The 12,500-nt window shown below is 41.9% G+C and overlaps 1 protein-coding gene across 3 annotated transcripts in view; it reads left to right on the top strand.

The window, feature by feature from the left end:
• Nucleotides 1-12,500, top strand: part of ASCC3 (activating signal cointegrator 1 complex subunit 3) — an 806,286-nt gene that overhangs the window by 356,975 nt on the left and 436,811 nt on the right. For all 3 annotated transcript variants that reach the window (XM_075597525.1, XM_075597526.1, XM_075597527.1), the window contains one exon: nt 7,213-7,284. In XM_075597525.1, coding sequence (XP_075453640.1) covers nt 7,213-7,284 — 72 coding nt within the window. The remainder of the gene's footprint in view (nt 1-7,212; nt 7,285-12,500) is intronic.

Below are 12,500 nucleotides of genomic sequence, written 5' to 3'. Positions count from 1 at the left end.
GCTATATGCAAGAACATTTTTCCATTTGGCCACATAGTGGTGGATTTCTTAACATCCAGGTCCACAAAAATACCTGTTTGTCCAATTTGTACAGGATACATTATACAGCCTGGCCATCTACTTTGAAGTCCTTTCAGATGTTTAGACAAAGAAAAGAAAAGGTAGCACTAACAATAGTAGAAAATCAAACCAATTGGTAAGTGAAAATCCCTTAATGTTCAACTATAATATGGTGAAGGGCGGCAGCCAAATGATAAAAAACACTGACTACCCGGTCAGGTATAGACAATGTGGAATAGAGATAATTTTGTCGCCTTAAAATATACTCTCAATATTGGAAACTCCAATATAGTTTAAGAGAAAATAGACATACAACCATTTGATGATATGATATGTTGTGATTCATATCATCAAATGGTTGTATGACTATTTTGTCTTAAACTATATTGGAGTTTCCAATATTGAGAGTATATTTTAAGGTGCCGAATTTATCTCTCTTCCAGTTGTTTGTTACAGTCTAGTCGCTGTTTGTTACAGTCTGGTCGCTGTTTTTACATATTCAGTGGCTTTGTTATACAGCAGGGCCCCGCTTCTCGGCGCTTCTGATTCTAGCGTGAAACGCGTTGAGGGGGAGACTGTGTAGCTGTTTGTTCGTGAGGTCCAATAAAGTTTTTGTTCTAACCCAGAAATGCCCTGGAGTTTGTTACAGGCTGTAGCGCCGGATTCCTTTCTTCCTAATCAAACCCTCTGTCCTCTGCTCCTCATGCTCTGAGGAGTGCTGGCCCCAGTGTATTGACCATATGTATCTTTCCTTTTGTTCTATTTGGTGTAGAATTGAATATTTCTTTGCTACTTTTCGTAATTTTTACCACTTAATCACCGCATACATGTCCCGCATCCCAAACTATTGATTATCGTGGGTTTGTTTCCTCTTCTCTCTCTGCAGTAGAGGTAATTCACAGTATGAAATTGGTAGTGTAGGACCTGCTGACAGGGTCTTCCTTGACGTGATGCAGTCTTGATCTGTTTTGGCCAAAAGATTGAATTAAATGTCCAATACAAAAACATATAAAATTGAACTCAATCATTTGTCATATTGGATGTGCATTGGGGTTTCTTTGTTTACTGCTGTATATTTTAGGTCACTTTCCCAGTAGAACACCAATTGGCACAATTAAATATATAATATTGTGGGTTTGGGTTTTCACTGTACCGTATGTAACCACCGATATATAAAGGTATTTTCCAATTAATGAATATGTCCGCACGTGATCGGGCCATGTTAGACCCAATGGCTGTTCCCTGTACTTGCAAAATAAAATTTTCCATCAAATAGAAAATAATGTTTGGTCAAAACAAATGTTAATAGATCCCTCTCAAAATAATTAGCAAAAATCCATCTTTGAATTTTGAACTCTCATGGGTGGCCAACTCCAGTCCTCAAGGGCCCCTGCAGGCCAGGTGTTAGGGATATCCCAGCTTCAGCACATGTGGCTCAATCAGTGGCTCAGTCAATGACCAACTCTAGACTCTTGCTAAAGGACATTTGATAGCGAAACATCAAATCTCTAAAGTTTCAGCCTACTATATTTTTCTATTAACTGAGAAGGTGGCATTTTGATTTCTATATACTGTTGCGGCCCCTTTTAACCTCCTACATCCCCGAAAAAATTCGGAGATGTTTTCCGTTTGTCACGGAGTTTGCCGCGCGTCAGCCGCATTTCCCAGCCAGCGCTAATGGCGCTTAACATTGAAAGCGCCCGCGGCGCTGAAAACATGCCTTATCTGCCCGCGATTTCGAAAATCGCGGGGAAACGGCCGCATGAGATTAAAGGCGGCCGCCACTGTATGTATACTGATTATTTATTTATGATATTATATTATCTGTAATTTGCATATTGTGTTTGTAATATGATGACAGTATTATAATGCTATATATTTTGAATAAATGCACACAGCTCCTGTAAATTCAGAACCCAAATCCACCACATTATATATATATATATATATATATATATTATATATATATATATATATATATATATATATATATATAAAAATATATATATTTATTTATATACTGTATATATATATATATATATATATATATATATATATATATATATATATATATATATATATATATATTGTTTTTAACTATATAATTTGTTAAGTTAGATGCTAGGCCTTTTGATCTTTTGTTCTATACATAAAGTCACAATCCTAGCAGTATTCTTTTTGCTACTAGTGTATGAAGGGTCAAGGGTTCGATTCCTGCATGTTATCGTAAAATTATTAGTGTAGGGGGGAGGCATGTGTGTCCGTTAGCAATAAAGCATGAAAAAAAAAACTTGGAGACCGAGTTATAAGTGGATCCGTGTTGTAGTGGATCGTGCTATAACAGGGTTGAGCTATACTTACTGTATCTGTATATCTTCTCATTTGAAGGGGCCATTTGGTTCAATTCTTTGGCCAAAGTATTTCACTTTCACTGTACACTTCACAGTATGTCCCATCTGTAGGTCCCAACACTGCTGCATCTGCAAAAAGCTTTCATACCCGCTCTAATGGAGGGAGAACTGTCTTTAATAGACTATTGTTCATATATTAGTTGAACATTACAATTAGATTGTAAGCTCTTTGGGGAAGGGACTCCTTTTCCTAAAGGTCACTTTTATTTCTGAAAGCACTTCTTCCCATTATATGTTAATAGTATTATTTGTTATTTATATGATTAGTATGTGTATTACTGCTGGGAAGCGCTAGGTACATGAATGGTGCTATATAAATAAAGACATACATACATCATTTTGGTGTCTTGTTGTGACTCTTGCACCCTCTTTGTTATAGTGCTTGGTGTAGAATTATATACTGTAGAATCACTACAGTAGTGGAGCGTTAGTCATTTTATTTGTAGAGTGAAAATCCAGCCAGTATCACATTTAGCTTCTATTACAGCCGTTTGCCTGTGCACAATATTAACATTTTGTTTTCATTTAAATTGAACTTTATCTGAACTGTTTTTGAATATTAATTTGGAAAGAGCTTTGGTTTGAGAGAAATTCTTCTCCCAGCCAAATTAGTAAGCCGGACAGCAGATGGTTTCTTTATCACAAAATCTAGAAAAATCAAACCGAAAATGAGATGTTGACAGTCACAATATGGAATTGAAGTCTAAAACTGTCTTATTGTAAAAATAAATGCACAAACTAAAAAAAGTATAGTTTTCAGTAGTACACATTCATCGTAAGTCATATATTATTTTATAATTTTTCTCAGCTAGTGCTTGTTGAGGAATTTTTACTCTCTTAATTGCTCTAGGAGCATCAAGAACAGACCAAGTTAAATGAACATTTATAGTTATAGATATCTACTTTGCATATAAATATACCTCCACTGCTGGGTGAATACCTCTCTGATGATCTTACAGGTATTGCAGTTGAAAGCCTCTCTTCTTGTTTAGCCCTGAGGGATCTGAACCCTGGATGTCAGCACTCAAAGGCAGCAGCTCTAGCTATAAAAGTCAGCTTTTGTCTGTTCTGCTGCTTCACTATACGTCTGAACTATATAGGTTTACCTGACCAGCCTGCTGCCTCTGCATCTGTTTGCAATCAGACTGTTTGGCACACCCCTAGTTTCCTTTAAAGCTATCTGTTTCTGGCTTCCCAATTCAGCAATCTTGTTTCAATCTTGCTACCTGTCTGTTCCTGACCTATGCAGACTCTCAGCCTGCCGTGACCTTGTAGCATGCCCTACCTCAGCTTGCTCTGACTGTACCCCTCTGCAGCCTGGCCACAGTCCTACATGAAGACAGTGCTGACCCTGGCTTGTTCTGACTCTGCTTCTGCCTGCTCTTTGGGTACTGTGAACCAGTTCTGACTCCCTGTCCAGTTCCTATTTCCTGACGCTCTTGTTCGGCACCTGCCCTGATCCAGGTCCTGGCATTTCTGTACGTTGTCTGTTTGGATTGTGGCTTATTCCTGCTCTGATATAGGTCTTGGCATTATTTTATGTCACCTGTCCTGGACCCCAGCTCGCTCCAGCGTTCCTGTCTTTTGCTTGCCTGAACCCCGACTTGTTTTATGGCTGGATGAACATGGTTTGTCCAGGCTGGTGCTCTTCTGTGTATCCTGACCTGTTCCTGTCTGCAGCCTGCCTTACCTTTTGGCCTGATCGTAACCCGTTCCTGTCTGCAGCTTGCCTTGGCCTGTACTGACCTTGTTACTGCGTTGCACAGTTCATCTCTCCTTCTACGTTCTTCATTGGCCCAGACCTTTCGGCTCCAGCCATTAGAATCTGCTGCCTGACTCTGAGGTCACTATCATAGTTATATATTTTGTCTGGAATGGATTCCGCCGGAGCCAGCAACGCAATAGCAGAACTAATAGGGGCTAAACAATCGCAAGCTCTGGCCTGCCCCGGCCCTGCATCCTAATCTGGCCTATTCCAGTCCTACATCCTAATTAGATCAACACCAACCCCAGTCTTTCAAGAGAGAACCAGGTCCCAAAGCACCTTGAAGTCACCTTTGGCAGGATCTAAACTCTTGACTACAGTACTCAAAGGTAGCAGCTCTAGCTTTCCGATAAATCAGCTGCTGTCGGCTTTACTGCTTCAGTACACTTCTGAGCTCTACAGTTTATCTGACCAGCCAGCAGCTGCCACACCTGTTCCCACACAGTCTCTTGAACACACCCCAAGGTCCTTTAAAGCTGACTGTTTCCTAGATCAATGTAATTTATCCATCTTGTTCAAGTCTTGCTACCTGTTTGTTCCTTACCTGTCTGGCCTGCTGTTGGCCCAGACCTAAGCCCGCTCTGATTGCACCCTTGTCTGTAGTCTGCTCTGATTTGCAGATGACCTGCCCTCAGCTTGTTCTGATTTGACTCCTGCCTGTAGCCTGCCCTGTCCGCAGCCTGCCTTAATCTTGTTCATGCATGCATCCTGCTTTGACCCAGCTAATTCTGACCCTGCTTCTGCTTGCACCTTCAGTACTATGAAACAGTCCTGATTTCCTGGTACTCCTGTTCAGCACTTGTCCTGGTGTTTCTGTACATGGCCTTCTTGGACCCCGACCCATTGGTGGCTCTCTTGTTCGGTGCCTGCCATTTATCCAGGTTTTAGCATTACTGGCTTTGACCCAGCCTGGAACCCGGCTTGTGTGGTGGTGGAACCAATGTGATTCGCCCATTATTCCAGCCTGTCTCTATACTGAGATCCTTCTTTGTATACTGACCTGTTTTTTTTTTTTTTTTCCTAGTCCATTCCTGTCTGCAGTCTGCCCTAACTTCGGCGGCCGGCTCCTGACATGTTCATGTCTTCAGTCTGAGCTGACCTTGGCCTCTTCTGACCTCTTTCCTGCCCCATCCTTTGATTCTGCACTCTGCCAGTTTGCCTGTGGTTCCTTTATGTAATCTGCCCTGATCTAGGCCTGTGTTGCACAGCTTGTGTCTCCTGTTACGTTTTGCTTGATAAAGGTTGCATGTTGCAACCAAAATGTCATATTCTTTTTGGCTGATTAAATTAAAAAAATTTGATTTAAGTCCATTGTGCCCTCCTCTTCATCACTATATGCATACCATATAGCACCTGGCCCAGACCTGCCAGCTCCAGCCAATAAGACCTGCTTCCGGACTCATAGGTCACCGATCCGGTGCTTTACAAACACCATGTATATTCTGATTTCATCCAAACATCTTACTTTTGGTTGTCTTGATCTTTTGATACCACTTGGAATTCAATCAAGTACCATTTTTGTCCAAAATGTTCATTTCCTATTGTGATGTGACTGGACTACTGCCATTTTAATTTCTTTACTCTTATGATGTAACAGATTGTGTTTGTTTTTGTAATATTAGCATACATCTCTCCATACTTATCGGAAATTCAGAATTATCTTTGCGTTTAGGGTCAATGTTTCATGTCCATATGTGAACACAGGCAAAAAATACTAGTCTAAAATGTTCCTCTTGAAGCACGGTGAAAGGATCCCTTGAAAGAGGGTCTTGTTTCTTCCAAATGCGCTCCATCCCATCTTCATTCTTCTATTGACTTAATTCGAAAGATTTCCCATCTGTTGATACTTGCAGACCAATGTAGAAATCATTTTCGACTTGTCCTATTCGATTTATTTAATCTTTGTAGAGTTGACACATTTGTTGAACATCATTTTGGCCTTCCTGAGACTCATATGGAGGTGCAAATTCTTTCTTGCTTAAGCGACTTCTCTGATTTGTTCTGTAGGTCTTCTGGTCTTGATTGATGATCAGTAGAGCTTAAGATATTACCCACTTAATTTCTGATACTCTGTCCCCATTTTTAAGTGTTAAGTCTAGTATTGCCTCCTTAAGAGTTGGCTCGCCTCACCAATTGCTTGAGAGATGCTCCATGTAAGGAATCCAGAAGGCCCCTGCTTCAGGCTAAACCTGCAACAGAGACATGCCAGTCCACAGCTGGCAGATTGAAATCTCCCATAATGATTCTCTCTCCTGTTTTAATGATTAATTGACCTTAATCATGTTGTTAGAAGTCCACATGGCCACATCCACAAAACATAGATAATACGCAAAATAAAAGCATGTATAACATTCAGACTGGTCCATTGAAGGGTGTTAAGTGCATGAAAAAGAGGCTTTTTTGTGCAACAAATCATAAATATGTTTGTAATCTGCTATAATCCCAAAGGCACACTACTGACTCTCTGCATGGGATGTGTTCTTCACTTGCCTTTCCATGCAGTGATCTGTAATTCTCTCTCTGGGTGGAAGGTTGAGCCCAGCAATATTTTATTTAACCATGCTGATGTGATGCATTTTTGAAGTTTATGTTGTCTGCAGAATCTTCAAATACAGGTTGCCTCGTGTTGTCAATTATTCTGTTTTTAAAAGAAATAGAATAATATTGCAACCGTTTCCACCACTTATTGTAAGGAGGTAGGTTACAGTAATGTATGTATAGTTTTATTTATATTGCACCCACGGCTGTACTTGGTGCTTCAAAAGAGAGACAATACAGTACAGGGAATTATGGTACAATACAGTAAGTGCGACAAATAAGATCAGACAATAGGAAAGGAAATCCCTTCCCCGGATAGCTTACAATCTATTGTACTAAATTATATATGAATGTGTTTTCTACGTACATGAATCGTATATTGGTGATGATGTAAATGAAGATAGTAACACTTTTTTTCTTTTTGTTTTCTTTATGCAGACTCAACAACTCCATGACATGGAAGAAGTCTGTTATGAAAATGTTTTGAAGGAAATGAGAGCTGGGCGGCAGGTATGGTTTGTTATCCTTTGATTTTAGTGGCAAAAATGTCAGGCTTTTAAGAATCACCATTAAAATGTTGTTCAAATAATTTTCACATTTTTCTGATGCATGACTACCAACGCTAACCTAATGTGTGAAATGAATAATTTCCTACTGGAAAATGAGCGTTTACCAAAACACTGACTTGGCATATAGCTGATGTTTAGCGTTAAGTGAATTCTACATATTCAGTCTGCTATTCAATATTTGGAATATGTTACATAAACAAGATTGTAACACAAATAGGAAGTTTCTTATGCATCATAAGCAGATGTAGCACACAGAAATGTTCATAATGTTTTTCCATCAGTTGGTTTATAGCATGCATGGATCCAGCATTTTTGTTAAATTGCCCCACTTTCATTTTCATAGTTCTACATTTGGTCTTTATCATTTCATACTCAACATCTCTGCATTTCGGTAGAGTATGAGAGCTGGCAAGAAGATAATCTACAGTATATTCTAAAAATATAACATTCTCTTACCACCTTCACTCTGTTTTACAATTGCATATCGGGAGTTTCACTTCTTTGTGCTTCATATGGACTTTGTAACGGCTTCTGCTGCCTGTCCAGTTATATCCGTTATTTTTAAGGAAACTACAGTACTGTATGTCTTATTCTGTGTGCTCCTGTTTTGGAGGTCTGCTGGCTGTACAAATGTGTGCCACTTCTGTCTCAAGGACAATGCCTAAAATGAAATAGTAGAATTTAAATTTTGCTCAGTCAATAGTAAGTAAATATAAAACTTAATGTAAATTCTGTTTAATCCTTTGAAAACGAAACTGGCTCCAAGCGGCAAATCTCATTCTGTGGGGTGTTTTAGTTTTGAATTTACTTAGTATTGAATGGCTGCTGAGTTGATTTGAATTTTAGTGGATGCTCTAAATAGTATTTCATTCTGTGAGCACACGTTATGTCTTGAACTTCTGAAAACCGTTATGTACTGTACTGTATGTTCGTTCATTTTAAACAGCTGTAACTTTTCTCCAGAATAGTTTATTTTAATTTTATTTCTTTTTTAAACCAAGTTTGTGTGTATGTATACGTATACGTCTGTGGTCACATATACAAGTAACTGTTTAAATTTATAGTTTGTAAGGTGGTGCTGAAGGCATGCGTTGAGGAAGGGGCTTCACCAAGTGTTTCAAGTATTCTGCATCCATGTCAACTTTGTGCAAAGCATTTGTAGTAACTTTGCTTTCTACGCATTCTACAGCCCCAGAAAAACCTCAGAAGCACAGCCATTGCATTACAATGACAACTTGAAATATCCACTAGGTATACACAAACTGTGACTGTCATTCTGCTGCCACGTGGATAAGCTCCTAGAGTCATTATAAATGTGCATCAAACATTTTTAGCTCTATAGTAGAAGGATCACATACATTAAGATTTTTGTTTTAACCAGGCAACATAAAAGACGTTTTAGATTTTATTTGCAAATACAGTATGTATTGATAAAGTGATTTACTTGGATTGTAAAAAATGACTTGGAATATCAACTCCCCCCCCCCCCCCCCCCCGACACACACACACACACACAGAAAAAAACTCCTTAACCCTTATGCCTCCACTTCTCCACTTCACACATTATATATACTGTGAATTGAAACAGCCACCCAAGAACTAATGAGAAAAAACGCCCGAAATCTGAAAAACGCTGAAATTAGCATTTGATTGTCCTATTCTCATTATTAAATATAGAATAAGTAATCACGCAGGCATCATTCTTATTACTTCTCTAAGTGCAGGTTATAATATGTTTCAGGCACCTTGGGAATGAGGAGAGCAACATTCTTAAAATGCTACTATATATACGTGGCTGTGATTTTCAATAGTACAATTCGATTGAATATGTGAGGAGTGCAAAGCTAATGAAACATTAAAAATAACAAAAAGGAGGGGATGCCACGCTTGCAGTGTATAACTAGGGGGATGATGCAGAGTTATTGTCTGTACTGTTACAGATAGCGCACGTGATTTATGCTGTAAATGGCGTACTTAGTAAAGCATTATTTTAAAGAAAGGACAGGACTATTGCTGCAAGTTAATTTAGTGCCAAGTCCTTTAGTGGAGCAGTAAAATTAACTGAATGTGACTGCTGGTTTGCATTGGATTTGAAGCTGTAAAATGCAGATCGCAGAGGTCAGCAGTAGAAGTGTAGTATTTTATTGTAGGTCTACTGGAACAATCCGTGAACTTGGTTTAGAAATAGCATTAATCCAGTCTAAATCTGTACAGATTTTTTCATTATTATGTTATAAGTAAAAAAAAGAGCAGGAATGTGTGAGCAATAAACTCTACATCTGATAAAACAATTATACACATACAGGTTTGTGGGCTTAATAGATAAATTTACCCAGTAAGGTAGTGATACTGCTTTGTATATTAATTTTATTTCTACACAGAGTACATATACACGTTTGTCATCATACACATGTCACAAGTATGACATCAATCACCCAGATGTTATAGTCACTCCACAGGTTATAGGAGCAGGACACAAGCAATGTCATTTAACTCTAACTACTCCAATCACAACCTACTACAATATACCATTTAATATGAACTATTCCCCACTGGGAGCTGCCCTGTTTCTGCAGTAATTCAGCTAAGATGAATGGGCAATTGTGAAGATGGATGGTTTATGCAGGTCCTCACCTTCCTGTATACTTCCTATGTCTGTTTGCTATACTAAACTGCTAGATTAATGGTTAGACATGATATAGCAAAACTGTTCACAGTAGTCTTGTAGATCTTACAAACTCTCTTAGGGCTTTACTGTATATTTTCAATAAAAAATGCCTATTGAAGGCGATGAGGATTTTTGTCTGAAAAAGTCCAGAATAACCGCTTTGCATTGTATAGAACAGCGGTGCACAAACTAGGGGGCACCAGATTATTTAGGGGAGGCGCGGGCCGGCAGCCGCTGTGTCCGGGCGGCGGCCAAGAAGATCAAGCTCCGTGCTGGCTGCTTCCCTGCTCTGCTCTGTGCTTGCTGCGGGGGCGGGGACTTCCCTGCTCTGTGCTTGCTTCTGTGCTTTCAGCTGCACACGGGGGACCAGCACGTTTAGTACAGTACTTCACCCCCCCAGGTGAAAGTGTGACTGTAGTTTGTGTTGTGTCTGAGTTGGTTGTGGGTGTTGTGATTGAGTGTGTGGGTGTGTGTTGTGATGTGTGTTGTGTCTATGTTGGTTGTGATTGTGTGTTGTGTGTGTCTTGTGATTGAGTGTATGTTGTGATTGAGTGTATGTGGTGTGTGTGTTCTGATTGTGTGTGTGTCTGTGTTGGTTGTGATTGTGTGTGTTGTCTGTGTGTGTTGTGATTGAATGCAGCAGTGCGCAAATGGGGGCGCAAGATTATTTAGGGGGGGCGCATGTGGCGTGCGGCAAAACCTGGTGTGTGGGGGCCGGCAGACACTGTGCGTGGGTGGGCGAAATAGCTGTGCACGGGCGACCAAGAAGATGTGCACGGGCGACTGTAACGCGTAGCTCACCACAAACGAAGCGCGGTCGCGGTGCTGAGGTAGGGAATTGAGAAACGCCAACTTACAACCACGCGGGCGCGCCTGGGATGTAGATTAGTCTTGCAAGCTGGGTCAGGAGTACGGCAGGTATAGTAGTCGTTATTCTTGCCAGGTCAGGATTGGAGGTTAGCGGATCGTTGGGGTACTTTGCCAAGGTCAGGATTGTAGAGATCAGAATGGTCGTACGTAGCCGGGTCAGAGTTGGAGAGGTGCGGAGTCCAATGAACGAAACAGGGTCAGGCAGCAGGGAGATCAGGAACAAGGTCAGGATGCAGCAAGGCACGGCGTCACACACAAGGTTATGCTCAGCAATGAGTCTGGCCTGAGCAGGTATTTAAGGAACCTCCCTCCAATGGGAAGTGGGGCGGAACAAGAGAGAACATGCTGATAGGCTGCTGGGTCGCGCAGGTGCACCCTATTATGCAGCCTAGGGACGGAGCTACGTCCCGCGTGACGTAGGTGACGATCCGATCGCGCACCACTCGAGCACTGCGCATGCCCGGCATCTGAACGGGAACGGAGCCTGGAGGCGGGTCCAGGGGAAGCCTGTCGTCCGCGTCACTGACGTCAAGGGGTGGCGACTCGATCGCGCCCCACTCGCGCACCGCGCATGTCCGTCTACGGAGCGGGGGTGGAGACTGGCAACGGACATGGAGGGGCAGGCTGATCACGCGTCGCCCGCGCGTGCAGTGGAACCGCCGTGAGACCGCAATACTTGAGTGCCAGATGTAGAAGGCTGAAGAGGTGAGTTCCGGCCATCAGGATGGTGAATCCTCACAGTGACCAAGAAGATGTGCGCGGGCGGCCGAACAGGATAGTGCAGGTGGCGATCACGTGAGGGTGTGTGTGCGTGCGTGCGTGCATGCACGTGGGCTTCGGAGGTACCGGGAGGAGCATGCCCCAGCGCTGTGATGTTAAATGCCCCTCCTTCCGGTGTCTGCCCTACAATAGCGCGGTGTTCCTGCTCTCCTCCGCTGGCAACCTGGTTCGCTGTCATCCTCTGCAAGTGAAAGGGTCGGCTGCCACTATATCAGTTATACTGTCCCGTGCATAGCGGGCTAGCCGCGGGTCTGTTCTCCGTTTTAAAAAGGAGTTTCCCGCGCGGCGGCCGCTTCAATAGATAAGCGCTAATGGCGCTTACTATTGAAAGCGCCCGAGGCGCGGGAAAACCGGCCGAAAACAGCCGCGCGCCGCCCGCAGCTATTTTTAAACTGCGGGGGCAGCCTCATTAGCTTAAAGCTGGCCGTGTGTGTACTATGAATGTAGAGAAATAATGTAAAAAAGTAAAAACACAACATTGAAAACGTAAAAAAAATAATAATACTGTAGGTAGGAGTGTGGATGACACTGGGGACAGCAAGCCAAAGAGCAGGGAGAATAAAAAGGCAAATGGGAGAAGGAAAAAAGGAAGAGGAAGGGAAAAAAGGGGGGGGGGGGAAGGAGGTAGCAAAGAGTTGGATGAATGCCCCCCCCAAAGAATTGTCTTTGTGCACGTACGCTCTCCCAACTTGGCGCTTGGGGAGACAAACAAAATTGACTTTGAGGCGCGCTCAGCAGCAGTCAATGCACACACACACAGCCACACACACACACACACACAGCCACACGCACACAAAAATAGCCCTGATCCACGCCCCCCTGCTCGTGCTTGCAAAATT

Source organism: Ascaphus truei, chromosome 4 (genome assembly GCF_040206685.1).
Source record: "Ascaphus truei isolate aAscTru1 chromosome 4, aAscTru1.hap1, whole genome shotgun sequence".
Classification (NCBI taxonomy): domain Eukaryota; kingdom Metazoa; phylum Chordata; class Amphibia; order Anura; family Ascaphidae; genus Ascaphus; species Ascaphus truei.
This window is presented reverse-complemented; position numbering and strand designations above follow the sequence as displayed.